This window comes from Anarhichas minor, unplaced genomic scaffold (genome assembly GCF_050575085.1).
Source record: "Anarhichas minor isolate MPS153535 unplaced genomic scaffold, ASM5057508v1 ptg000045l, whole genome shotgun sequence".
Lineage (NCBI taxonomy): Eukaryota > Metazoa > Chordata > Actinopteri > Perciformes > Anarhichadidae > Anarhichas > Anarhichas minor.
Genome location: NW_027466491.1, coordinates 7,320,481 through 7,347,427, shown reverse-complemented (window position 1 = coordinate 7,347,427; position 26,947 = coordinate 7,320,481). Strand labels below are relative to the sequence as shown.

At 44.0% G+C, this 26,947-nt stretch overlaps 1 protein-coding gene across 1 annotated transcript in view; it reads left to right on the top strand.

Moving 5' to 3' along the window:
• sema3c (sema domain, immunoglobulin domain (Ig), short basic domain, secreted, (semaphorin) 3C) overlaps nt 1-26,489 on the top strand; it is a 29,640-nt gene extending 3,151 nt beyond the window's left edge. Inside the window, exons 2-17 of the mRNA XM_076111587.1 lie at nt 9,914-10,074; nt 10,723-10,785; nt 13,525-13,644; nt 15,867-15,957; nt 16,932-17,051; nt 17,181-17,323; nt 17,408-17,522; nt 18,027-18,096; nt 19,518-19,662; nt 20,093-20,315; nt 21,708-21,796; nt 22,342-22,383; nt 22,615-22,772; nt 23,737-23,804; nt 25,031-25,161; nt 26,061-26,489. Of these exons, the coding sequence (XP_075967702.1) occupies nt 9,914-10,074; nt 10,723-10,785; nt 13,525-13,644; nt 15,867-15,957; nt 16,932-17,051; nt 17,181-17,323; nt 17,408-17,522; nt 18,027-18,096; nt 19,518-19,662; nt 20,093-20,315; nt 21,708-21,796; nt 22,342-22,383; nt 22,615-22,772; nt 23,737-23,804; nt 25,031-25,161; nt 26,061-26,489 (2,168 nt within the window). The remainder of the gene's footprint in view (nt 1-9,913; nt 10,075-10,722; nt 10,786-13,524; nt 13,645-15,866; nt 15,958-16,931; nt 17,052-17,180; nt 17,324-17,407; nt 17,523-18,026; nt 18,097-19,517; nt 19,663-20,092; nt 20,316-21,707; nt 21,797-22,341; nt 22,384-22,614; nt 22,773-23,736; nt 23,805-25,030; nt 25,162-26,060) is intronic.
• Nucleotides 26,490-26,947: the final 458 nt, after the last annotated feature.

Genomic DNA, 26,947 nt, shown 5'->3' with positions numbered 1-26,947 from the left:
CGCTGCCTCCACAGATTTCTCCTCGCTTTTATCATGCCTCATTACCACCTCCTCTCGTCCCCCCCATTATTCATACAATGAGTCGGCTCACGCACTGTATGTGGATGTCGGTCTGTGGAGGATGTTTACTTGGTGGTGAGGGTTCGCAGGGGCGAGTGTGCGTGGCTCCGTTGGAGAAAGAGTGTATGTCTGTCGGTGGTAAGTGCCTGGATGTGCATTCCTTAGACTTTATTGGATTTCTGTGGCAAAACTTTCTGCTGAATCATTGTTTAAAAACTGTGTGGTTTCCCAGCTTTGCAAGTTATGAAAGGATATGTAGCGAAGTGGATACCTTAAATACTCGAAGCCCAAGGACTATTTTGAGGCTTTCATCAGTCTGAACAGTACTGTGGTTTCTGAATCCATTCGAGAGAAGATCAGCCTGAGCGCTCTGAGCCTGCATTACAGTAACCTCTTGTAAAGAAGGCTAATATGTCAGATTTAAATCCAATATGAGTTGAAGGAAGTATAATTTGAGGCTCAGGGACTTCTTTTGCCTGAGGTGTAAAGGGATAGCTCAGATTGTTATAAGTGGGGTTGTTTGATGTGCTTAACCATAGTCGGTGTATTTCGAGCAGTATAGCGGGCAACAGGCCCCCAGCTTCAAAAAGCAGAATAAAGTACCAGCACAGGACTAAAGCAAATACACTCCTGCGGACTGGGGCAGCAGTAAAACGCATTTTAGACACCTAAAAGAAAGTTTAAGTGTATGCTATATTTAGAATACTTGCCGATGGAGAACTGAAAGGGAAACTTATTTATACTGGTTTTGTTAATGGAGTCTTCTGGCTTTGATGAGAGTTTCCATTTCAGTTCAGTTCCCCTTTGGAAAGTGCTGTCTGACAGCAAGATATAGTGGTGAAAATGTTCTATATATAGCGTACACTTCCTGATATTGACTTTTTTTTTTTTTTGGTGAGCTAAAGTAAGTTTTGTTGCTGCTCCCATCCAAACTGGTGGCGTGCCGACCGCCATCTACTGCAAGTAGTATAGAGTGCTGTAGGGAGGACGTATTTTGGTAGGCCAACCCGAATGTTCTTCGCACTGGCTATTGCAGAAAATAAATTTTGAAGAAAACACAAGTTTATGAGATTTATTGATCAGCAAGATAATCTTCACAAATTAGCACCAACTTGGTTTTTTTTTAAGCGTAAATACAATCAGCAGAAGTAAAAAGTTAGACGATAAAGAAACAACACCGTGGTCACGTAACTTCTTGTCACCACCGCTAAACTCTGTTTGGCAGGATGACGTTCAGTAGTCTCATTGTAGCAAAATTCGGTAGAACAAGAAGTAAAGTCTCTTAAATTCGAGTTAAACACAACCCTTAATTCAGGCATCTAACAAAAAACATTGACTTTAAAACGAGGGAACCGTAAGTGTAAAACTGCTGACTCATTTTCTGGTTTTAGGACTCATTCAACTATGGATAAGTACCTCATGCAACCCCACTTCAAATAATCCCATGATATGCTTATGATAAATCATCTCACTATTTTAAGGATATTATGGAAATTCCTTCACCGGCCAGTTAAATGAACATCGTGCTCATCCAGCGACGCAGACACCAGATTTGGCAGGATGACTGCATGTGTCGTCTCTTGGGGTCAACAAAAGGTCAAAATGTCAAAGATCAATGCTGACAAGTAGCCAGAAGCAGGCCGGGATGTGTATGTCTGTGCCTAAAGGTTCATCCTTTGCTAATGTAGGACAGCTTCCTGTCTCTGTTTCACATTAGACCTGCACATTAGCATCTCCACTTCCCTGTGGTGAACATAATAAAGCCTGTGAAGGGAAATCAGCGATGCTCTGTGATTATAGTGAATGTCTGGCGGGGCAAAGCATAGGCCTGTCCAATCTGTCGGTAACAGAGGCATGCTACAAATAGCTATAGGTTAGCGGCTCATGTGTGCGTGTCCTCCGAGCCTGAATACTTGTGTTTACATGGCATGAAGGGAGCTATTTCTTCGCCTCTGTATTAACGTCCCCCCCCGAATCATGTCTTGCAGCATGGACATTTTCTGCAGGGGGGTAAGGGAGTGCGTTGAGATCCAGCTTACACCGCCTCGGGGCTGACGGCGTGTGAGATGTTTGACAGCTCCTCTGTGAGCCTGTCAGTCCTTTCTCTGGCCGTCTCTCTCTGTTTAGCCATTCCTGCGTCTGACCTTGCTAGCCCCGTTGAATGTTTTATTATTCCCCCTCCGAAACATGTTGAAAGGTAATCAATGGCCATCACTGCCAACAAAGACGGTGTCTCTTCAAGGATAGCCGGGGTCAACTGGAAAATGCTTGAGTCGTAGGCTGGCATTATCACAAATCAATGACCTATTGTCATGAAACTATTTATGCATGTGTGTTCTTCTTTTGTTGTCTAGTGTATTTTTTTAAGCTTATGTTATTAAATTGTTCAATAACTTATTGAAGCTTTTTCTATCGGCTGTGCAGTGCTTAACGTTTTAGATGTAAAAAATATTAAAATAGGCTTAAGATGGATTCCTTTTCCTTTTTTCTTGGAGTCTACAGCCAACTGATAAAGCTTTAACAGGTGCATTTGTCACTGTTGCCCTTACAGCAAACCTTTACCTTCACTCAACACCACAAAAACAACCTCTGGACCTCAGCGACATCATGTCTCTGAGGAAATATAACTTTTTCAACAGGACACAGTTTTACCCTTCAAGATGGCAGAGAGGTGTCCCACCTGGTCAAGCTTTTTTTTTCCATTTGCCTCTGGCTGTCCTCCATGACTAGTAAACACATCAAATCTGAGAATCCTCTCACCCGTATCTCCTGGAAGCCTCCCCCTTGCTCTGAGAGTCTTTGCAAGAGCCTCCCTGACTGTAAAATCACGGAGATTTACTGTCTGCTGGAGGTGAGCAGAAACCAGAGGCAGGTGAGAGGTCACGGCCATGAGGCGAGGCGGCTGGTGGTACTGTGCGAAGGAGAGGTCGCCGGTGACATGTGAAGGGAAGGCCAGGTGCTAATTGGAGCATTGGGAGCGCAAACTAGCTGGCTGGCGGGGCAGCGTGATGGACAGGTTTTCATCTCAAGTTTCGGCTCCTACAGGGAATATTAGCCAACACCTCAGCAGGTCAGCCGTGCAATGAAACCAGCAGTTGACATTGGTGCTGGATAACATCACTCCGCACAAACGCACGCACACTTAGCCAAGGGAGAAAATACACTCCTGGCTCTCATGTCATATTTAGATGCGGCATCTGCTTTGGGAAGCCAATGTGAGAGAAGGCATACATAAGAGCTCAGGCATTCTGTCCAGCCATATGATTCCCATTAAAATGTCTGGATATAGATAATTGGCGACAGACAACAATTGGAAAATTAATGAGACGTAGTAGATATAAAGCCAACGCTGGCTTCTGTCCACAACAAGTAGTTGCAGTACAGTAAGTTAGTGCATGCTGTTTGCATTTAGAGTGCTGAGCACAGCCTGCCTGAGAATGTGGAATATGTCTGTTGGACAGACAATCGGACGACAGCCAGACGCCCTGGGTGGTCTCCACGCACTGGAAAGACACCTTAAGGTCCCCTCTGCTATATGTATACACCACCAGTCATTACTGTATACCATCAGGCTGGTCCCCAAGGAGAATGGATGGCCGTCTCGTTCGGGTAACAGCCATTACTTATACTGGAGGGGCCTGTCAGTTGCCAGGATAAAACCTTTTACTGGTGCAGTATGTGTGAGTGGGTCAGCACTGCGTTAGGTAAGTGCAGCCATCCAGAACTGAACCAGAAGAGCTCTTAGTATTGTCCGGGACAAAGAGCAATGGTATTTGGCACCAGGTTTGAAGTCAGGCCTCCGTGATGAAACCCAGTCCCATCTTGTGAGGAGAGATGAATTGCAAGGGGGCGGTATAAGCCCCTGCTTCAATATTTATCAAGACGGGTGATGGGGGTCCTCCCACCGGCTGCCCCTGACAACCACAGTGCTGGTTCTCCTTGAACTGAATGGAAAGCAAAGCACCATTAGCATGGAGTTAAATTTATTCATGCCAGCCTTTCAGGTACAAAGCCAATGGATGAGGGCTGCATTTGCCTGGGGAGACACCAAGGTTGGTTTGTAATTGGTCCACTGTCCAACCCTGAAGTGTTAATTAGGTGCAGGGACCTTTTGGCTTGTGTTCAGACACTGGTGTTAATCAAAAAACCCAACACTCCAGACAACCAGTCAATTTGTTTAACGCTGCTCATCCCTGCTTCACAAGGGCTAAGCGGATGTTCTGACAAAATAATACCATATTGTTGCCCCATTTTATTCAGTTTCCTACAAAATGAACCACAATGCGACACTGTTTCCTCTCGTGTTCTTCCACCTCTTCTTATCTCCCATCAACTTGGCAGAAGAGCCTAAGGCTGCCGAAGTGACACCAGCTCAGTCAGTCAGGCACCAACTCCCAAAACCTCAGTCCTGGGCGGTCCAAAACTATACAGTGTCCTCTCTCATAAAGATCCCACATACTTTCCAGTGACAGTGAATCTCTAATTTTTACGACGCAGCGTTACAACAAACCACTCCTTGTATGGACATGAACCAGAACCATGGAAGCGTTGTTTACTGCTGGAGGCATTGCTGTAGAACTTGGCCTCAAAGATTGTTTGCGTGATCGAAAAAGCCAAGTCTGTCAGAAAGTCTTATGGGTTGAAAACCTGAAGGGAGCTTCCCTATGGGGTGGTTGTCTCTCGGCTATATCTTCACAACAGAGCAAAGTGAGCACTGCAATCTCCTTTAATTGCTGGCAGACAAATAGGGGACACAAAAACAGGTCCCTTTCTTTTGCCCACATTTCTTTCTATTTATTCTTTTCACCACAATCACATGAAAGAGCATGATGTTGTTATTTTATCTGTGAGTATCTGGGTTATTACCCTGGAGTCTGTGCCCATTAACAATCGATTCCTCTACGGTTTACAGAAGACTGAATTACCCACCGACATGATCACAGCTTGTAGTTTCTTCAGATATCTTTTCTTCAAGGCTGTAGTGACCGCATTTCATTTTGAAACTCCAAAAAGGATGTCAGTCGGGGATCAATTGACATGGCATACATGTTTCAAGATGAGTGTGCATTCATCACCTGTCATAACATCTTTGCAGATCTGACCTCGGGCTGCAACCATTGATCGATTTCAGTATTGATTAAATTACCATTTCAGTTGTTTTTGTCCAACCAACAGTCCAGAACCCAACAATATTGACAAATCTAAATGTTTAAGCCGTCTACAATTCCCTTAGAACTGGGCAAACTCCATCTACTGAGGAAGGTCGGGTGAATCAATTGAAAGCTCCAGAACAGCCACTAATGGACCTTGTTGTGACGCTCTCCAAGGATTTGCTGATTTTCTTTGATTCATATGATTGTAAATTAATTTGCGAAGCTGAAAATGGGGACTATTGTGACATTTTCTGCTTGAGTTAAATGGGCAGTCCACCAATTTTACACAAAAAGTCCAGTTTATTCTGTGAACATTTTTATGATTTATTTTGTACCCCATAAGGAAAAGTCTAATAAAATAAACCTGATGTTGTCAATAGGGTTTTCTGTTTTTAAAGAAAGCTTGCAATATTAAAATCGTATACCAATTAATCATCAAATCGTTTCAGGAAACGTTGATTTTTTTCTACATTTGCATTACAGCCCATCCTCCAACATGTGAAGAGGAACGTTTTCAGCTAATAGGATCTCGTCTGCATCACAGAAAGCAACCTGCTGTTTAATATTGAATGACCGCTGTCGTTTCCCTGCCCAACAAAAGGCTTTTGTGCTGCTTCCGCTTGACCACTTCACACACAAAAAAACACATCAAAGAGAGGGAATCTCAGCTCTCCAGCCGCCACCTTGCCCTTTTCAGCTAACCCCACTGTCCATCGCAGGGATTAGGGTGCATTGTATCACCATCAGTCTGCCATCTGACCACTGGGGCAGTATGGGTCAAAGCTCAAAGTCAAAGGCAGGACACTGGGGACTGTTGTGAGGTCCGCAGGGAGCTGTAAGGCCCACCTGCCCACATACATAATAGAAAACCCACCAACTGTCAATGCTCCACCCTTGCTTCCTCTCTCTCTCTCTTTTCAGTTTCTTTCTCTCTCCACCCGCAATGACGACAGCAGCAAGAAAGACAAAACAACAGACATTTCATCACTGTCATTACCTCAGCTATTCCTAATCCTACTATCAAGTGTGCGATCCCCTCCTTTGTATCTTTACGCTAAATGTCAACCCTGCAGATAATTGTTCCTTTCGTAATGGTGGACGTTATTCTGTTAACTATTGGTCTGTCCTTCAGCATCCTCGAAACCACAAAACAACACTGTCCACAACATGCTGCTTGGCTGAGTAACGATGTCCATAAACACTTGTGACACTCCTCCGTCAGGGGAAGTTGTGTGATCTTAACAATGAGGAATGTGTATAAACTCCAGACTAACTAACTGCATGTGGTCCAGAGAATTTCTTCATCGCTGACGCAAAATCAAAAATCAATGTGCTTCCAACTCTTGTTTTCTGTTGTTGTTTTTCAATCATGAAGCATAAATGTGAGGTGGTGGTGGCGCCAAAAAACTTGATAAGATGCCACAGATGGAGTGAATTTAACTAGTAGCAGTTTCGGTCAAAGACCTCATATGAAGGTTATGAGCTGGCATTGGTTCTGTAAACACATGGTCCCCGTGCAAATATTTAATGACGCTGAAAAACCTTGACGATTGTTGAGAGCAACCCACCCTCTCCCTGATGGAGCAGGTGCACCATCTGGCAATATGAACTTTTGATGTTGGTCTTCAATGCTGCAGCAGTGCAGGCATGACTCGTATGTTTGTATGAGAGTGAAAGCAGAGCACTGAGAAGACACCGGATCCAACGGTATGTTGGGCTCCAGAGGGTTTCGGTTCGTCTCTCAGTTGGATCCATGTGGCACACCCCTGCTGCGTCCCATCACAGCACCAGGCTTCACTGGCCTTCCACCTTCATGAAAAAATGAAAGTCTCCTATTTCCCCCCCACTGTGAAAACAATACAAAGGTCACCACAATATTAAACCGTTATTTCACCACACCCCTCTGGACAATTTATTCCCCTTGTGGAATGTTCTGGAGGGTCGCTGTCAGAAGTGGAGATAAAAAGACAGGAGTGAACCATGGTGACCGAGTCAATTATCAGTGGGGGTTGTTCAGTCATCTTTATTTTGGAGGGCAGGAATTAAACTTGAAAAAAGGAAACTTTGGCCTTTAAAAATACAGTTAATAAACTAAGCTTCAGTTTTAAGTTCAGCATTAACCACAGTTTTTTAATCCATCATCCTATAAAAATGACTCCGCACAAAAGCCTTGCACACTGAGTCAAATGTGTTTTGCTATTCTATTTGTTGCGAAAAATCTCGCAATACGAAACACAACTGAATCAATAATGTGGGTGCAATGAATGACATTAATCGACTTATCAGATGCTATTTTGGATGATGATGTTTGCATTTACGGTGGCTCTGAGGGTTCAAACACCTCTGATGGATGTGAAAAAAACTGAAAAAAAAGACAATGATGGACAAAAGCTTGGGAGCCGGTGTGTAAACGTGGTTAACCCGTTAGGTCATAATTATTGCAACAATTTTGGTCAAAGACTTGGTGTACAAAGGCCCATAGCCTGGTTATTTTTATCAGCCACTATTCCTAAATTTGTATTTGATGTTTTATGATATTAATAATTATACAATAATAGTTGTAATTTGAATGAACTATTGAGCATCAAGTAAATTGACTTTGGAAATAGTTTGACCAACAAAAACGTAACTCACTAATCTAGCTTAAACAGCTAAACTAGCTCTAGTTTCATGCTCTTCATATTTTTGTCAAAATAATGAAAAGTGCATGCGTCTAGCTGAGCTAACGTTAGCTAGTTAAAGCTTTAGCTAACGTAAACCACAGACGGCGAACATTTACTCCTCGTATACCAACTAAAGTATGGCTGAGCTAAAGAGGCTTGGCCATACTACTATTTTGTAATTATTAGAGCGAATGCTTCATAACAGATGCGTCTTCTTTCACCTCTTGCCTTTTTCTTCACCCCAATCTTACATATTTTAAAAAGCTGTGTTCTTTTTGTCTTCTAGCCAGTGAGGTAACTCAACCACTGAGCCTGTAGGCAATAGGCTATATAATGTACGATTGTAAAACTCCTGCTCAGACCGTCCATTATAAACATCTGTACGCTTTATGACATTAGCCAATCTTTAGGCACCAGAAAAATCAGCTGGAAGACTGTTTGAATTAAGACTTACCTCCTTGTGTAAATATGCGGTAAAGTATTGTGGTCTAAAAGGTTTTCCTGAATCCCCTCCAAGACCGTATATATTGGGAAGATACATTTTCTGAGCTTTGCGTGTTTTTAATTAGCTGCCGGTGAGTCTTTCACCGTTGGTAGCTCGCACTCTGGCGGAGCAAGGCGCGTATCATCTTAAACCTTTTCAGCATTAGGAAAACATTGCCTCTGCACAGATCTCTCTGTGTGAAGCTATCTGAGATGCTATCTCCTCAGCTTTGAAGCGTGAGGCTGATGTGATCGTTTCTCTTTATTAAACACACATCTGCTTTACAGGACGCATTCACAATATCATTTTGTTCCTGGCAAGTCAGGTAATAACAGTCGTGCTTGTGTGCATGTTCTTCATTAGGCGCCACATGATGCTTTAGCCTTCGGATGATACAATGTTCAAAAATACCCTGCTCTCAGTTCAAGACTTAAACCGTATAAGGCAACTTAGGTAAACACGGTGGATGTAGAGAGTGAAGAATCGTGGGAAAAAGTCTCCTGGGAGTGAAGTGGTTAACTCGTCTTTATTTTAAGTTAAACACTTCAGTCTTTTACGAGGCGAACGCCCCAAACAACAGCCCGTGATCAGAGTGAGGGGTGCCACAGAAAAGCCACTTTCCTTCAAGATAAAAGGCCCCCGCCTCAATTGCGTACGTCACACAATAATGAAAATGTGACTTTAGCCCAAAGGCATGGAGGCAAAGCGCAGGCAACCTGTTTGTTGATTAGAGGATGGAGTACAAAGAGAGCTGTGGGAGGGTCAACGGAGGGGAGGAAATGGAGGGTGTAGATCTACGTTGCCCCCCCCCTGCTCTCAGCACAGATTGGAAAAGTGATAAATATGCATGAGTTTGGCTTCAACAGGGAGGGCCTTTGATGGTGTGGTTGAGGGTTCTCTATCTCTGGAGCAAATAGGCTGAAAATAACTGTCGGAGAATTGTTTGTGTGCGAACAATACGCGCTTTTAATGAGTAGGAGAGACTTTGTTTTCATACTGAATGTCCCCTGAACAACTCCGTAGTCATAGCTTCTCTTTTATGACTGGATGAAAGCTGAAGTAATAATCTCGACTGTTTTCCTTTTAAATAAATGTCTGTTAAGTCACTATTGCCGAATGAGCTGTTGAGGATTGAGCCTATGGCCCACTGATGAGATTGTTTGCATATGCAGTATTACAAACTGGGCGTGTGTGGCGACAACCACTGGAGAGTGACAATTCAGTCCTAATCCTAAGAAAGTGGAAGAATTTCATTTTCACTTAACAAAAGCAGCTAAATATTCATATTGAGGGAAACTTCAGTTGCCCTCAATATGAAATTGCAACAAGAGCGTGTGTGAACTGACTTTATTAAAGCACAGCATCCAAATCCTAACATTCAGTCTTATTGAGTTTCCTTCTGAGATCTCTCTTGAGACTTGAGACTTCATTCGGAGAGCCTAACGAGGTCTTGTGTGTAGCTTTTTCTCTTGAGTTAAATTTAGTAGAAGTAGGAGAAAACTTCTCTCATCTCAGTGTGGAAACATGCTTATTTGTATCTGTGTGTCTCTCAGACCTGCAGGCCTCCCAGTCCTTTGAACACTACAGTATATCAGAGAAGGCCATGGACTACAGGATCCTGCAGATGGACGAGGACCAGGACAGGATGTACGTGGGCTGCAAAGACAATGTCCTCTCCATGGACATTAACAACATCACCCATGGCACGCTTAAGGTCAGCAGATGTTTATTATCAGGATCTATGATGACATTTTGTCTTAATACAATGCTGGCAAGGAGAAAATACAATGTTTGGTAAATTGAACAGTGTGTTAGGCACACCATAAAACTGCTGCACTGGTATTATTCTAATCTGTGCAATGATGTGCAAATTACCATACATTTGCCTCCATCACAACCATTTTAGGGTTATTCAAACGAGGCATAAACATGCCCGAGCTCTCTGATAGCTGATTCTGTATGCAGTGAAGGAGTTATCTTCAGTGTAATTGACAGGCATGAAGTGCATAAACAGATGGGAGAGCATTTAGGTTCCCCCAGGGAGCACTGCACCGCATCCATTTCTCCCGGAGTAAATTGCTTGATATATTCATCGAGCCAGACCTTCAAGCACCTCTCGCAGGTTTGAAAACTCTCACATTTTCCACTGACGGTAGCTGGCTCCAAACACTGACACAGGAACTTCTATTGAAACTGAACAATTTGTTTTGCTTTGTTCATTTCCCGCACATTTTCCCTGTGATTAAATGGGATATGATCAAACCTCAGCTTGTCTCTCTCAATCTGTTACTGGCTTCCTGGACTCAATTCCCCACTTGTCACTAATTTGAATGCTGTGCTGTTTTTTTTTTCTTCCCGCCAGGTGTTTTGGCCTGCGTCCACGATCAAGATAGAGGAATGCCAAATGGCAGGAAAGGACCCCACGGTAAGAACCCTTGACATTTCAAAACCCTTCTCTTGGATTTCCTTAGGCCTTTTTAGACTAAAAAGTAAAAAATAAGCATCACCTGCACCTTCAACTAGAGGGCTGGAACATCTATCTGCAGCACACCAGCGTCCCTTTTGGACCCTGTACTGTAAATGGTGAAGTTGCTGATGAACAAGATCTAGACGAAAGGTCTTGTCAGCTGTTCCCAGATCCGTTCCCCCAAGTGGGTCGACTGCGACACAGTGCGTGTCGCCTCCTGGGATTCCCCCCCCTCTCCCATCTGCGAGCTTGTTTCAGGTCCAACCACATGTGTGTAGCAGGCAGCAGATGTCCACAGGGTCATGTACTGGCCCCGGAGTCCTCCTGGCATCAAGAACCAGAGGCGTGGGAGGATCCACGGAGCGCCATAGCAAAACAAACCAGAGGCAAAGCTCGCAAATGGGACGCAGCTCATTGACTCGGAGATTTCATAACCCGGCCTGATCCTGAGCAGCACCTGTTCGCTGCAACAACATTTAATGAAGGCATGCGGTCGGACTCAGAAGAGTGATTCCTCCTCCGCCTCTGTTTTCCACTAATTGGGTTGCTCTGGAATCAGTACACGCACAGTTGCCTATGGACACTGCAGTGCAGAGTATAGAGAAGTTTTTTAAAAGACGAAATCTCCCGTGCAACTTCATCAATTCAAACCCTAATTTTCAAAGTAACAGTATAAGTTACCATAAAAAGCATCAGCGCTGCCCATTTGTCCCACATTCTCCACCATCTCTCCGTCCCCTGGCAGCAGCTGAAGTAATGGAGCCAGGCTCTTGTACGACATGCTGTTGCAGAAATAGAGAAAAAGCTGTTTCCAGTCACTGAGTGATTTTTGCTGCTCTGAGTCACAGCCCGCCCGCTGCAGACAGGCTCCCACAAATATTTGGGTGAGCCATCTTTGTGTGGAGCCAGTCAGTGGCCCCTTCTCCCTTCTGTCATCCCCTTTTTTTTTTTTACTCACAACTCTGCAAGTTTCTCTTCTTTCTTCCACCGTCCTTGGTCACTTTTTCCAATCCTCGGTTTCTTCCCTGCCGCAGTACATATTTTGTTTTCTCTCCCCCATGATGCCCCTCTTCTTTCTCATCGGTTTCTCCGTTTGAATCAGAGCGCCGCATCCCTTACGCTAAACATCTGTATATATTAAGTTACTCTTCTCCGATACAATCTGCGGTCAAGAGGGGCTCCAGAGAGCGACCGCACATTGTTTTTGCGCCGGTGGGGTGCCACGGGAGAAAAATACACCAACCAGGTTGATTAAGTCTGTTTGCTGCTGGCTCAGAAGCCTCCACTTAAACTCAATGTGAACAGCACTTGAATTTGAGGTCGTAAGGCTGGATGCTGTTTATCTGGCACGGCCAGCAAGCCTGCATGTGAGTAAGAGGAGTAAACGCAGGAGAAAAATAAAACGGGACACAGCTACATATTTTAGTTGTATCTTCCTCTTGCGTTTCCCATTAATTTCCCACGTGGCTCTGTGAAATTCGACATCAGGTGTAGGTGCAGGCCCGGTGGGTGCGTGAGGGTTGGAGCAGAGTGTGATGAGGTGAATGGGTGATAAAAGTGAGGATAAAGTAAGACAAATGGGGAGAGATAAAGAGGAGGAACATAAATAACAAGGATGGGCATGTGACGGTGAGAATTCCCTTGTTTTTCGTGGATGGCTCCCATTGGAGCCGCGCACCGACCGAGAGCTGCAGCAGCTGCCATTCCTGCAGCCGTGGCCAAGTTCCTGACGGCTCCCTGGATGTGTTTTTTCCCTCTCCTCCCCACTCCATTCTTCTCTCCCTTCCTTTCTCCGCTCGTTTTCTGCAAGCTCAGGCTTAATTAGCCACAAAGTCCAGCGCTACCGCTTCTGCCCTTCGTGTTTGGGAAGCGAAAGCAGAGATGGATCAGTGATCTGCCTTTAACTAGATAGATCACATATACCACTGACACTCTTTTTCCACTGGCCTTAATACCAGACCAGTGAGCTGTGGGACTGTTTGATTGTGCAGCATGTGATTGTATACCCATCATAAGAAGTGAGATAAAGTTTGAATTACTCCCTCATATGGAATAGGATACTTCAGGAGAGATAAACAAGCTCTGGGTTCGGTATTCACCTTGGCTGCACACCAGGAAGTAGACCTTATCCCCTGTTATGTCTGATTCAGTGTGTTGCGTCACAGCCTAGATCAAGAAAATGTGAAAGTCATTATTTTTTAGAGTGCATGCCAACTGCTATTTATATTGTTATTGTATTAAATGTTTATTCAAGGTTGAATAACATTAAAGCAACTCTAACGTTTGCTGAACCGTGACGACAAGTAAAACTGGAATGCTTGTAACAGTACCTCAAATGAAGAAATGTCATGAAGTCGACTCACCAATCTGTGTTGTACAACAGTATTTCAGCAAACATTAGCCATCAAAACCAAGTTAGGCTGTAGCAGCAATACAGAGTGTATTGAATTGAAGAATGCTGCATTTTATTGCCTATAAATGATAAATTTCCATGTATTTTGTACGATGAACAATGTTTTATTTCTTCTCTCAAAAGCTACATGAAGTGATGTGAGACACCAATACATTATAACAGTTGACTGTTTAACTGTAGGTTTAACATTTCATTGTAATTCATCTGAGGGACATTTTTTATTTTATTGTTTCTAACCTACTGAACGTTTGACGTGTCTCTCTTTGTTTATCGGTGCTTTCCAGCATGGCTGTGGGAACTTCATCCGGGTGGTGCAGCCGTTCAACAGAACTCATCTGTTCATGTGTGGCAGCGGAGCGTACAGTCCCGTCTGTGTGTACATCAACAGGGGCCGCAGACCAGAGGTGGGAGCACGTTGACGGATTCACTTCACTATATGTATACAAACTCTTGACGGTGTAAACCATGTTTTTGGGGACATTGGCCATGGTGGTCAACACAGCCATTACTCAACTCAACCAAAACTCTCCATGTGTTTACTAATTTATTCACATTAAAGGACTATAGGATACGCTGCAGGCTGCTGAATGATACTACACCACTAACATGATCTTCAGAGTGTAAAAATAAAAACATCTGGTCCTTAAATCTTAGTATTTATACTTAAATTTAAAAAAGAAACTGTGGAGGGGGTTTGGCGGGTTTTGTAAAGCTAGAAATAATGAGCAGAAGAACATGCAGTGATTCCCCTGTGGTTATTTAACAGTAAACCTAATTACATTACCATAATTGAGTTAGTGTAATTGACGTGCTCATTACTCCGTTGAGACAGTATTTCGTAACTCGTATTCTTTGTTATTCCCTAAAAAATAGTGTTTACTGTTTATGTCACAGCCCTGAATGCGTAATAAAGTCAGAGTAGTGAGAAGACTGCCACCCAGAGCAAGTAAGCAAAAATGATCTTCTGAGAGAGAGATTAAGTACTTGTAAAATTCTCTTTTCTCATTTTTTGAAGAATCAGATATTGACTAATTATTTAGGGATTCCAAACAAAATATGAAATAGAATGTCTTTACAGCACTCAATACTGGAAGGAGTACACCATTGCCATAATTCTGAGTCCCCAAGAAATGAAAATGTATGCAGTAGATGACGACCATGTGCATATGAACTCGCAATACTCTCCTCACAGTTTATCTTTGCCTGAAATTAAATTCATGCCGGTGTCAGATCGCGATTTTATCTAACAATAGCGTATTCGTTTACTGTACTACGAGGAGTTTGGAATTGTCACCACATGAAACAATAGACTCCATAACTTTATACAAGCAAAGTTTTCTATGTAGTCAGTTTGATGCCACATGAGAGGAGATGCTGAGGATAAGAGGGTGAAAATGGAGCTCTTGTGTCAGGGATAGAAGGTTGATGGCTGATTTCTGGGCGCTGCGCTCTCATCTCCGGCCACACAGCTCTGGAAGTGGGAGAGCGAGGAAGCCCTCCAGGAGAAAAGTGCTCACCGAGTGAACAGCGTTTAGCCACAGACTGCCGACCGCTGCCAAGCGCTAACAAGCAGAGCGGGTGAGCTCCCAACCAGGCTCTTTCCGCACCGCGGTGCCTTTTGTCATTTGGGGGTTTTGTTTGAAAGGCAGACTGCTCTGTTTGCAACGTGTGAGCTCAAACATGTCTCACGAAAAGGGATCTGTTAAGTGTAACAAGCTGCCCCGTGAGAACGTGCCCGAGACTATTATGTTGGGTTTTTAGACTGGATGAAGTGGCTGCAACAGGAAGACAGATTATTTACATTTGTCACAGTTTTTGTCTCTTGTTTTTCAAACGTGCTCCTTAGATGCGTAGTTAATGATGCACAGCAATAAATGCCCATCTTACTGAATTAAGTAGTCTTTTATGTAGTCTTTAAATCTTGTATAGGGTGTGATCCCTTTACTTTTTCTGCAGATCAATGTGAAAACAGACTTTTAGCATCAACTTCTGCACATACTTTCAAAGAAAAAAGGTAAAACATCGCAGTGATCCAACAATAAGCACATTTTTGAGTGCATGGGGCTTTAAAGGCTCATTACAACATCAAATTGTGGTGTAGTGGTTAATGACATGGTTTACCACATGGAGACAGTCCACCTCCAGAACCTCTTGGCGAACAGACACATTTTCTTGGAAAATTCTCCTCGGCTGACGTCACCTCATCTCCATTCAAGGAAGCACCACCACCACCACCTTGAACCAGACCTGCATAGGATGGGACAGGATCGATCTATAATTTGCCCAAGTTATACTGTAAAAGGCGTTTGGACTGTCCGCCACAGGGAAGGGGTTTAAACTTGGCAGCCGTTCCACCTGAGACGAAGAGATCCAACACATTTGCAGGGAAATTCCTTCCAAATGGAATGTTCTGTTTTTTTACTGCTCCACATGGGCCAGTTCATGCAGGACCATTCCTGTGCTTAGAACCAAAAGGAAGGGGAACGTAAGCAGGGCTACCTAGTGGGACGTTCATGGTATGCTCCTATATACTTGCAGTTTTATTGTGGTAGAAGATACTGGACGGAATGGCTTATCATATAAAACTGTCTCCACAATCTCTGATTTCCTCTTTTCTCCGTCACAGGAACAAGTATTTCACATCGACTCCAGGACCGAATCTGGAAAAGGGAGGTGCTCCTTCAACCCTAAAGTGAACACAGTCTCCGTCATGATCAGTAGGTGTTTCCTACCTCCACCTTTTCACCAACCCTGAAAAGTTGGTAGTACCAAAAACAAATTGAAGTTTTGTTTGTTTTTCTACAGTAGCAAGGGCCCATTCGTTTGTGTTTTGGTTCCGAGTAACACTGTTGGTACTGTAATTTGATTGGTTCAGTATCTGCCCCAGTCAGTAGTGCGCCTCTTAGCAACCCCAGCCATCAAATGTCAGTTTGTAATAGTTAATGAAAAGTGAGGAGGCGACTTCAATACACATCAAACACAAACCACCACAGCACCCTCTCCTTCAGGCCAGGCCGCGCCCTCTCTGTCCTTCTCTCTCTGATTGGTCGAGGAGTGTTGGGTTGCTGTTGACACGGCTTAACGCTCGGCGACGCATTGCACCCTCAGCTCTGCTTTCTGTCACCTGAGCACGGCCGTGTCAGCAGCAGCTTTTGCCAGCTAGTGATCTCCTTCAGAGATGCCCGGGAGGGAGGGTGGAATAACCTAGAGGGGCAGGAAGGAAGGTGCTCTGCCAAATGGAGTCGAGGTCAGAAGGGAAAGGCTGGTGAAGCAGTGATGTGGCTTCTCCGAGCCTCAGAGAATCAGAGGTGTTGTCTGGACTCGATAAGATCTGCACTTCGTCTCCCCATCCGCATGTTTTGGACCCTCTGTGGCCGTCTGTGCCGTCAACACTCCCTCCTTAGTGAGCCAGCTTGGATGCGGGCCACATTCCTTTAATCCTTCCCCAATTTGCCCCACATCCTCCGTACATATATTCCAGACCTGATGGATGATGAAGTGAGGGTAAAGGAATGATAGAACAGAGTATTTCATTAGCAGCAGAACACACACCGACTGTAAAGCCATTCATAGAACATATTTATCCGTCAAAGAAACAAATATTGGTGTATTATATCCATATTATATTATTGTTTTTTTGGTTCTGCAAAATATGTGCGCATATCGTTGACTTGCTGTGTGTTTCTTCTAGACCAGGAGCTGTTCTCAGGCATGTATATTGACTTCATGGGGACAGATGCTGCCATCTTCAGGAGCCTGACCAAGAGAAATGCAGTGCGAACAGACCAGCACAACTCCAAGTGGCTGAGTGGTGAGAGCAAACATTCTCTAGTGATTTCGGATTTATATGCATAAATACATTGATGAATTTGCACATGTATTTTTTCCATTTATTTCTTAATTGTTAAAGTCTCCATGTATTCCCTTTTTTTGCATTCAGAGCCAATCTTCATTGATGCCCACCTGATACCAGACGGAACAGACCCCAATGATGCCAAATTGTATTTTTTCTTCCGTGAGAGGCTGACAGACAACAGTGGAAATACTAAAAACATCCACACCATGGTGGCCAGAGTGTGTCCGGTGAGTGCCTTTGCGTGTGCCTAAATAGATGGGTAATGCATGTTTGGTGGATTCGAGTTTGCTATGTGCAGCTTTTGTCTGCAGAGTGACATCGGAGGACAGCGGAGCCTGGTGAACAAATGGACCACCTTCCTTAAGGCCAGGATGGTGTGTTCAGTTCTGGAGGACGACGGTACCGAAACTCACTTTGACGAACTGGGTGAGTAGCATGAAGTAACAGGAACGCCATTGTGTTGTTTTTTACACGTTATATATGGCCTTTATTGGTTGCGTGACGTCCATGCTCCATTTTATTTTCATGGTCCATTTAACAAGTTTAAAACAAACTTTGTGTTTTGGAAAACTCGAGACCATCCTAATTCCCGAAAGCTCGTTATTTTTGTTCCAAGACTTCCAGCGATTGCTTTCTCCATAAACAATCTGTGGAACTTCCATTGTTTGGTCTGGATTAGGGCTGTAACCCTTTATCAACTTTCATAACAATTGTTCTGTTGTTTTTGGTTACCTTGTATTGGTTTATGAGCACATTAAGCTGCTTTTCCATTTAGCTCATCAGACCAGTGAATCTGTCAACATGTGCAGTTATTAATTCATGCATTCATCACTTTTTTTGGCAATCTCACCTGCAGGATGAGGTGAACTGGGATATAGGGAATTTGTTGTAGGCATTATTAGTATTACACATGTGTGTTTTCCCTTTCAGAAAATGTGTTTTTGCTGGAAACCGATCAGCCCAAGGGCCTGTTGGTGTTTGGAGTCTTCACATCCACAAGGTAAGGCCGACGGCGATGAAGCCAAGTGTAACATTCCTGCAGGCCTCAGTGGTTATGTTAATTACTGACTGGATATCAGCGGGAGGGGATGTGCTTGTCAAAGAGCCTGTTGTATAGAGACGTCATGTGTCATGTTGCAGAGCAGCTTATTCAGATGATGAACTATCAGTTACAGCGTCGTGGTGGCGCCACCATATGGCCTTCGTTTTGATTTTTTTGTCCTCGTGATTGTAAGCAGCAGTGCATTATTATGCTGCAAGACATATATTTATAGTATGCACTGATAGAGATTATGTAACATGATACATATTGTTGGATGGAGTAATACTACACAGCAGGACTTTTAGAGTGCAGAGAGAATTTCATTATTGCATTTTCCAGATGGGGGAAACATGAGCCTTGTTTGTCAGGTTTCAGAGAAAACAAGAAGGAACATGGTCACCTTTCTCTTTTTAATCGTATCTTAGAATAGTATTTAATAAGTATTGTATGTATGCCATGTTTAAAATGATCCTAAAACACTTTAGACCAACCAGTTCCAGTTCCAGTAAAAGAGAAAGAGACAAATACAACACAACACACATGTTTTGTGATTGTTTGTGCCTCCGTGTTTTCTTTTTGGTTTTATTGTATTTTTAACCAGCTTTAAATGCCCACTTGCCTCCGAATTACAGTCCTTGTTCGTAGTAATTCTGATATTATATGAGTATTTTCTCAACCCAATTAGGGACATTTAATCAAAATTAATTTCTTAAACTCTCCTACCTCAGTAAATCTTTGACATAAGAAAATTAGGAAGGAAAAGTTCACCCCATGCCGACTAAGCCTCTGTGGTAATTGAAGACAACCACACTGAATAAACCGATTTAGCGTCTCTCGATTAGCCGAAAGTCAAAAGGGAACCAAAAGGGAGGGGTTGCACGGCAAATTAGGAGGTTTAAAGGAATGGTCACTTGATCCAGATCCTGTCACAGGCCCTCGATCCACTTGTTAGCTCAGGATCATAGAAAGGTTACAGTAGAGTATCCTGGCTCAAAGAACACAGCCAAACCAAACAGCAAGGTCCTTGAGGTCTCTTACCTCGATGTTATTCCTTTCTCCACACTGTGATTCTTCCTCCGTCTCCACTTCACACAATATGCTTCTGTTCTCCTTTTCAACAAAGACTCCTTTATGTGTGAAGAAGTGTGGTTTTAAATGACTTAGCCAAGCCGCATCAGATCAATGAGGGGAATAGAGGTGAGCTGTCCCCACCGGAGAGTGGCTTTGGCTCCACCCAGACTCCATAACTTGCACACCCTTAGAAACAGAGATCTTAATAAACAAGTGCAGAATACTTTAGCTGGGTGGGTCTCGAGGTTGTGGGCTTAGCCGGTTCCCACTGTTGTGTTTCATTGAAAGTATGCATCTCATTTCCTCAGCTCCGTGTTTAAAGGCTCGGCAGTGTGTGTCTACAACATGGCCGACATCCTTACCGTCTTCAACGGGCCCTTCGCTCACAGAGAGGGGCCAAACTTCCAATGGGTGGCCTTCCAAGGACGCATCCCTTACCCAAGGCCCGGAACTGTAAGTTAATTTCTGGGTCATTCATTCATTCATAATTTGGAATCATCTACAACTAAATATCTCGTCAAATATCCATCTAAACCATACCTCCTTCAACATTTCAAGCCTGAAAAAGTAGTAGGGAGAGAACAAGTCTTGTATTATCAGCCTGTTAGTAAATTTCATAACATTACCAAAAAGAAGAGGAAAATATTTGTTTGCCATCTGCATCATAAGAAACTGCAATATTTCTGGCACTGCACACATTTATGTAAGTAACAAATACATAAAATAACAAAGGCCCCAATATAGACCCTTGTGGGACTCCATATAAAACCTTCATCCATTCAGATCAATTATCATCTGTACATATTGTTTTAATATTATCTGAATATGCACATGCACAAACCTTTGTCAATGAGAGACTTTACACTCCCCTATGTTTCTCCAGTGTCCTGGTGGAGCCTTCACACCTGACATTCACACAACAAAGGAGTTCCCAGACGACGTGGTGACCTTTGTACGAAACCACCCAGTCATGTTCAACCCCATCTACCCAGTGGGACGGAGACCTCTGGTGGTACGGACCAACGCTGACTACAAATACACATCAGTGGCCGTGGACCAGGTCATGGCTGCAGACGGCAACTACCAAGTGCTCTTCCTGGGCACAGGTATGAATGTAGATGGGTCTGGCAGATTCTAGCAAAGTACAGCCAACTTTGAGGGGGGGGGGGGTTAAGCATGTGAGCTTTTTGTGGAGATAATTTCTTATGGCCACATTATCTATACTGTTTTATATTGATATATATATATATATATATATATATAAAATTGACCTTTCCCACACCAAAATATGTACCAAGCAGCATATTTATCTTTTATCTTTGCAGTTTTTCTACTGCTTTTTCTTTTTCCTTATCAGTTAAGTTATTCGCAGATGCATCTGATATGAGGTAATATTGGCTCTGATCATTTTTTATTCTAGCTCTAATGAGCATGTTATGGAGCTGTAACCAGGCTATTATAAGGAAACTAATCTACAGTGAATTGAAGGAAAGTAACAATAAAACAAAACCTCTCTCGTCAGGTGTTTAATAAGTGAATGATTGTCAGGGGGGAGTCCTTTCGCCACAGCTGGAAATCAGAAAAACAGATAACAGAGGGCATAGTATGCTGTGGGTGTGGTGGCGAATTTTAAAAAAACAGACGTGACAGCATGTATTATTAAGAGGTCATAGACAGTGGGATAAGACGTGGTACTTTCGGAGAGGGCTTTCTCCTTGCATGGTTTTATTTTTATGAAATCAGATGAGAAAACCTGCAGGTGGGTATAAGTTAGAAAAATGTAAGACTGATTATGAGATTAAATGTTCCTGAGAGCACAAGTGTAGAATATATTGTATCTCTTGTTTCTGTTCTCACAAAATGGTGGTTAAACAGAATATTATGCGTGTGCTTGCGCACATAATTATGCGTGTATTCGTGCACGTGCGTGTCCACTTGTGCCCATGTTTGCGTTCAGAAAGCAGCTCTGGGACTCTCTCTCTCTCTCACAGCTGCTTGTGTTTATCAGGCAGCCTCTCCATTCTGTTTCTCCCGCATGGATTCCCGAAGAGAGGCCAGAGCTGTCTCACCATATCTGAGCCCCGTAAATGCTGCTTTGTCTCAAGGATGAGGGGAGAGACGCTCTTATCAGGCGTTTCCAGGAGCTGTTACTCCTTCTCCCTGCTCCGCTGATCCAACTCCCTGGACAAAAAAAGCCTTGTTGATGATGGTTGTGTTGAATTTTGCCCCTATGCGTGGCCCTTGTCCTCCCTTGCGTAGGCTTAAGAGCTTCCATTCTCACCCCTGCAGTTGGATTTGCTATAAACTGTCCCGTGGCTATCATGCCTATTTCAAAAGCAAACATGGGCAAAGGAAAACAGACTTGGAGTTTGTTTGTTTTTCACAAGTGTTGCATTCTAGTTTCCCCGTCTGGGCTGAGTAGCCCATATCTGTTTCACACGGCGGTTTAATGCGTGCGTGTAGTTACAACTCAAGACATGTCTGCTTTCTGCCCCCAGACAAAGGTGCAGTACAGAAGGTGATTGTGCTGCCAAGCAATCAATCCCTGCATGAAGATCTGATCCTGGAGGAGCTGGAAGTGTTTAAGGTCAGCTGTCTGTTTTTCTCCGCTTTCTTTCATTATGGTCTTACTTTCATCCCCTAAAATCAAAGGCAGGGAGGGGACGGGAGGAGGGCGCGCTTGGCCCCAACACAAAGGCCAGGGGCAGACGGACAGAAACAGGGTGGCATTTGGGAGATGGATGTTCTGCAGCGTAGAGTGATGGGAAACATCCTAACATACTGCGAGAGTCTGTTCGTTGCCCCGAGTGAACCTCCGCACATGCTCTTTTATCTTCTTGAATCACTAAAAGTGTGATCAACCTGTGATCAGATGTAAACGCCTCGGCTGCTTTGATCCTCCACTGCACCATAGCGGTCCATCAATCAGGACATTTATTCCCAAAATAGTTTTCAAAAAGATACATCTGGCAAAAAGCTGATCCTAGATGGCTGTTTTTTTGTATTAAATAAAAGTCTGATGAGCTGTTCTCTGCCCAACATGTTCCCAACTATTCCTTTAAGAATGTGATAGAACTGTGCACATTGTCTAAAAGCTCTTAACCCGGTTCTTGTATGTGCTATTTCTTTCAGAATCAAGCTCCTGTTACAAACTTGAGAATATCCTCAAAAAAAGTAAGCTACTTACCTCATTTATTAAGTGCAGTTTTATTGTTTTAATATGCTATTCATTGTCTGTGGCTACTATGTAATGCACGAAACAGAACTCTCCTGTGCACGATAAGCCTCCCAAAGGCCAGGAAATAATAAGCCGTAATTGTTTCGCCGCTCTGCCTCATTTTCCTGTCAGCCGGCCACTTATGAAGACAAACAGGGCGGCTGATATTTGAACTGTTTACTTTACAGCAACAGCTGTACGTCAGCTCGGAGTTCGGTGTCTCGCAGGTCTCCCTGCACCGCTGTCACGCTTACGGCTCGGCTTGCGCTGACTGCTGCCTGGCCAGAGACCCCTACTGCGCCTGGGACGGGCTCAGCTGCTCGCGCTTCTATCCCACCGGCAAAAGGTACGCAAAGATTTACAGCCTCAGGGTTCCTAACTGCGGTTTGGTGCCATTATTCAGCATCTTTTAAATTTCCTGAGAAGTATCAAGTGTCCAACGAGGACTGTTCTCATGGCAGTAAAGAAAAAAAGTATGCAAGAGCCTTTAAGCCCCAATACAAGTCTTCTTCTGTGCTGACAGGTGTTGATTAGGGAACCCAGTCATAAAGGCAGCTATTCCAAACTTTCACGAGTGTTAAATAAACATCAGCATGTATTGAATAGTATACAGTATTCCCATTCACTTGCGTTCATTTTTTTCCCAATTTGCCATGAGAACCTAGTGAGCTTGTGGGTGTCCAACAGACAAACGAAGTAGTGTTCATCAGTTATGCAACAAATATGAAATCAATCAAGCCACACTGAATGTGGGAAACAGATGATGTGCAACAACATGTTGAACAAGAACAGAACAGAGCTGCTCACAACTTGTGAGGCCAAAAAGATCACGCGACTGGAATCCTTCAGTGAACACTTCAGCGTAAGTATGTCACTAACTCTGCCTTTTGTTGTTCCCCTCCGTCCGTCTAGACATAACGCAGACAAGGAGGTACGAGCGACACCTCGCTTATGAACCGATACCTCTCTGTTCTCTTTTAAGGCATGCGTCTGCGTTGTCTCTTGACATTCCCGTCAGACGCAGGTCAGGTTTGGTGTGGTCGCAGGACGAGAGAGCGGCCTGTTTTCCTGCACGACAATGTGTGTGAAATGCGTCAGCTGTCTACGTGCTCCTTTCCTCAAGCTGTTCTATATCAGTGTGCACCGCTGAGAGGAGTAACAGTCCGATTCTCCTCATATTGTTTTGGCACTGACAGCTACTTCCACAGTTTTAATGAGACGGACATGTGAGGAGGAAGATTGTGTATTCGTTCTGTATTTAGCTGTAGTGTATTTATACTCACTGCTGTTTTCCTTTCCTCTTTTTTTAGGAGAAGCAGAAGGCAGGACATCATGCATGGAAATCCACTCACTCAGTGCAGAGGTTTCAATCTAAAAGGTAATTAAAGCTGCACTGATCCATATTTTTACATTAAATGATCAAATGACTGTTATGTGAAAGGTGTCGCTCATTGGGACAAAACCACAGAGCATTTTTTTTACTCGTCTTTGCGTTTTCCCTCAGCTCGACAGAGCTTAAGCCTCTTTTAGCTCTATGTTAAGATGTTACGGCTCACAAATTACACCGTCGTCAACCTCACAACAGCAGGCAGTTGTTCAGCTCTGATAAATGCACCCTAAGTTACCTGCCCAGCACCAGACTGCAGACAAAAATAGCAAGTAGCTGACAAAAAAAAAGCAGCTATAAAGGCAGATATTTTTCTCAGGAGGCAAAAAACAAAACACCTTCATCAGGACCGAAACATCAAATGAACGCCGATGCTGCTACGTGTAAGCAGGATAAGATCATACATTTACAAGGTGATAATATGTCAATGTTGTGTTTTCAGCTTGTTTTTCCATTTTAAGTGTCCAAAAAACAAAAGCATGCAGCAGTATGTATTTAAATAGTTACCTATGCTATGTATTCATAAAGGGAACATTTCTCAAATCAATTAATCTACTCCCACAACTGATTCACATTTACACAGACATTGACACAAAAATCCACATTTGATGGCAACCAAATGCAACCAAAACAAAAACGATTGTACTTGTTTACGTTGGAGCAGTAGCTGCAGCTACTGTATGTTTTTGTGTGTCCAGGTGCTGCTCAACATCCATCACGAAAATTCACCCAGTAGTAATGGCAGGCTTTACTCTGAGAGGAGAGGATTTGCTCCCCAGAGTGTCCCATTTCCGTGAACAGTTTACATCTCTAAATTAAAACGAGCTTGGGGAACCAGCCATACGGCCATTACCGCTAATTAGTCGCAACCCTGTCATACATCCAGCTGAGTGATGAACCATTTAGCTGCAACAACAAAAACGACACGGTAAATGAGACGAAACTGAGTTGCGCCGATGCATTGGCGGAGATTTTGTCAGGCTGTAGAAACTGAGAAAGTCTGGGTGGGGGGATCGGTCGGCCGTGCTGCAGGTGTCGCATTAAGCTCTGTGTCAATATTTCCCTCTCGCAGTTGGGACTTGAGACAGATTTGAGTCCATCTGTGGGGTTTGTGTCTGTCAGCAAGTGACGTCTGACGTGACTCCCCTGACTCTCTCTCTCTCTCTCTGTGTGTGTGTGTGCATGTGTGTGTGTCTGTGTGTGTGTGTGTGCGTCAGCCTACAGAAACGCAGTGGAGATGACGCAGTACGGCGTGAAAAACAACACCACCTTCCTGGAGTGCCTTCCCAAGTCTCCTCAGGCGTCCATTCGCTGGCTCATTCAGAGGGACAATGACAGGAGGAAAGAGGTCAGTTTGACATTTAGAGAGGTCAAAGGTCAACATCACAGCCCGCCTTTGCGCGTATGCAACAAGTTGACGTGGCACCGATATAAATCTCTTTGAGATAAAACTGATTAAAGCAATCATGTCATAGCAATCAGATGAGCTCACGTGCTTGTATCGCCTGAGGAGTGACACGGCAAACACGGAGCACCGTAATGAGCGGTGATACAGATCAAACATGATGACCTTGACTAATGGCTGGATTCTCAGCGGTGCAACGTTTTACAAATATGTGACGCCCCTTTAACCCCTTGAAAGGCTGTGAAAGATTAAATAATGCCGGGCAAGAGTGCGTCAACATGGACAATCTTTTATGGATTAAGCTCTCACCACTGCGGAGTTGACACAGAGTAATGGCCGTTTTTATAGCCGTTTCCCCATGAGAATAGACGTTGGCCTTGAAATAAATCACTTTAGTTTTATGGTGTGTAATCATTGGAGTCTTTTCCAAACTGAGGCCGAGCTGGTTTTAAAGTAGTCGGTGGAAAAGGAATAAAGTGTTGCATTTAGAGTGTCAGCATCAGTTTAGTCTCATTATTTTCAGATTGATGGCGACGAAGGAGGTTTCGTTCAGCACCTCCACATTCACTGCCATTTCAACTTCTTTCAGTATTTCAACAATTTGGAATCTTTCATCTGCAAATTGTCCATCAAGGTTCTCCAGAACCAGAGTATCAAAATCCAGAGTCCATCATTCCTTTATTCCAATCAACATCACATGTAACTACACTGGAGGGATGAGCACACAGATCTCTCAAAGGGCATAGCGTAATGAGATAGATATATATGTATTTATTCATAATCAACATCTCCACTACAAACCATGGTGTTATTATGACAGAACCTAATTGTGCCAACCACAGGTGAAGCCGAGCGACCGCGTCATCTCCACGGAGCACGGCCTCCTCATCCGCTCCGTCCAGCTGTCCGACCAGGGCCTCTACTACTGCCTGACCACCGAGAACAGCTTCAAACGCACCGTCGCCAAGATCCGCCTGCGAGTGCTGAGCGAGGCCATGGTGAGCGTGCTGACGGACAAACAGCAGTCGCCGTGGGCCTGGGCCACCTCGTTGCACCCCAAGACCCTGTTGTCAGCCTTCAGTCCAGCAGAGAGCCTGGCTGTGCAGCAGTACTGCAAAGAGAGGAAGCAGCTCCAGAACCTCCAGCAGAAGAAGCAGCAGCAGCAGCAGCCTCAGCCACCTGGACCTCTCAGGGGGGACCTGGCCAAACTGAAGCCCCTGCTGGACCGGAGGAAGAGCCGCAACCGGCGCAATCACGTCCCAGAGGTCTGACACAGGGAGGTGCAGAAACTGACACAAACACCTCCCTCTGTTTCCCCGACCCAGACCTTCATTTTTCCAACTCTCATCTCAAACTGCAGAGCTGCACTGTGAGGTGGGTGTGGGGAGTTGTTCTTCGGCAATATCTCCTTTTCTTGCATGAGGTACTGTGACCAGATGGCTGTGACATCCACTAATACACACCCACAGGCACCCACGAGCAATTCATTTGCTGTCGCAGTCGCAACACGGACTGAGGTGGCCCTGTTGTGAGTGGCACTGATAAACTGCGGTCTGAGCTGATGTTGCTTACGATAATACACCTTGAGACGCAGCTGTGGCCGATGATCTTATCATATTTTTCGATATTAGAGGGGGAAACTAGACTGGCCGGATATTAGCCCACAATGGATTTGTTTCTTTGTTCACAAAAAGTGGCGGTAATTTGAAATGAACATAGTAAATAGAGG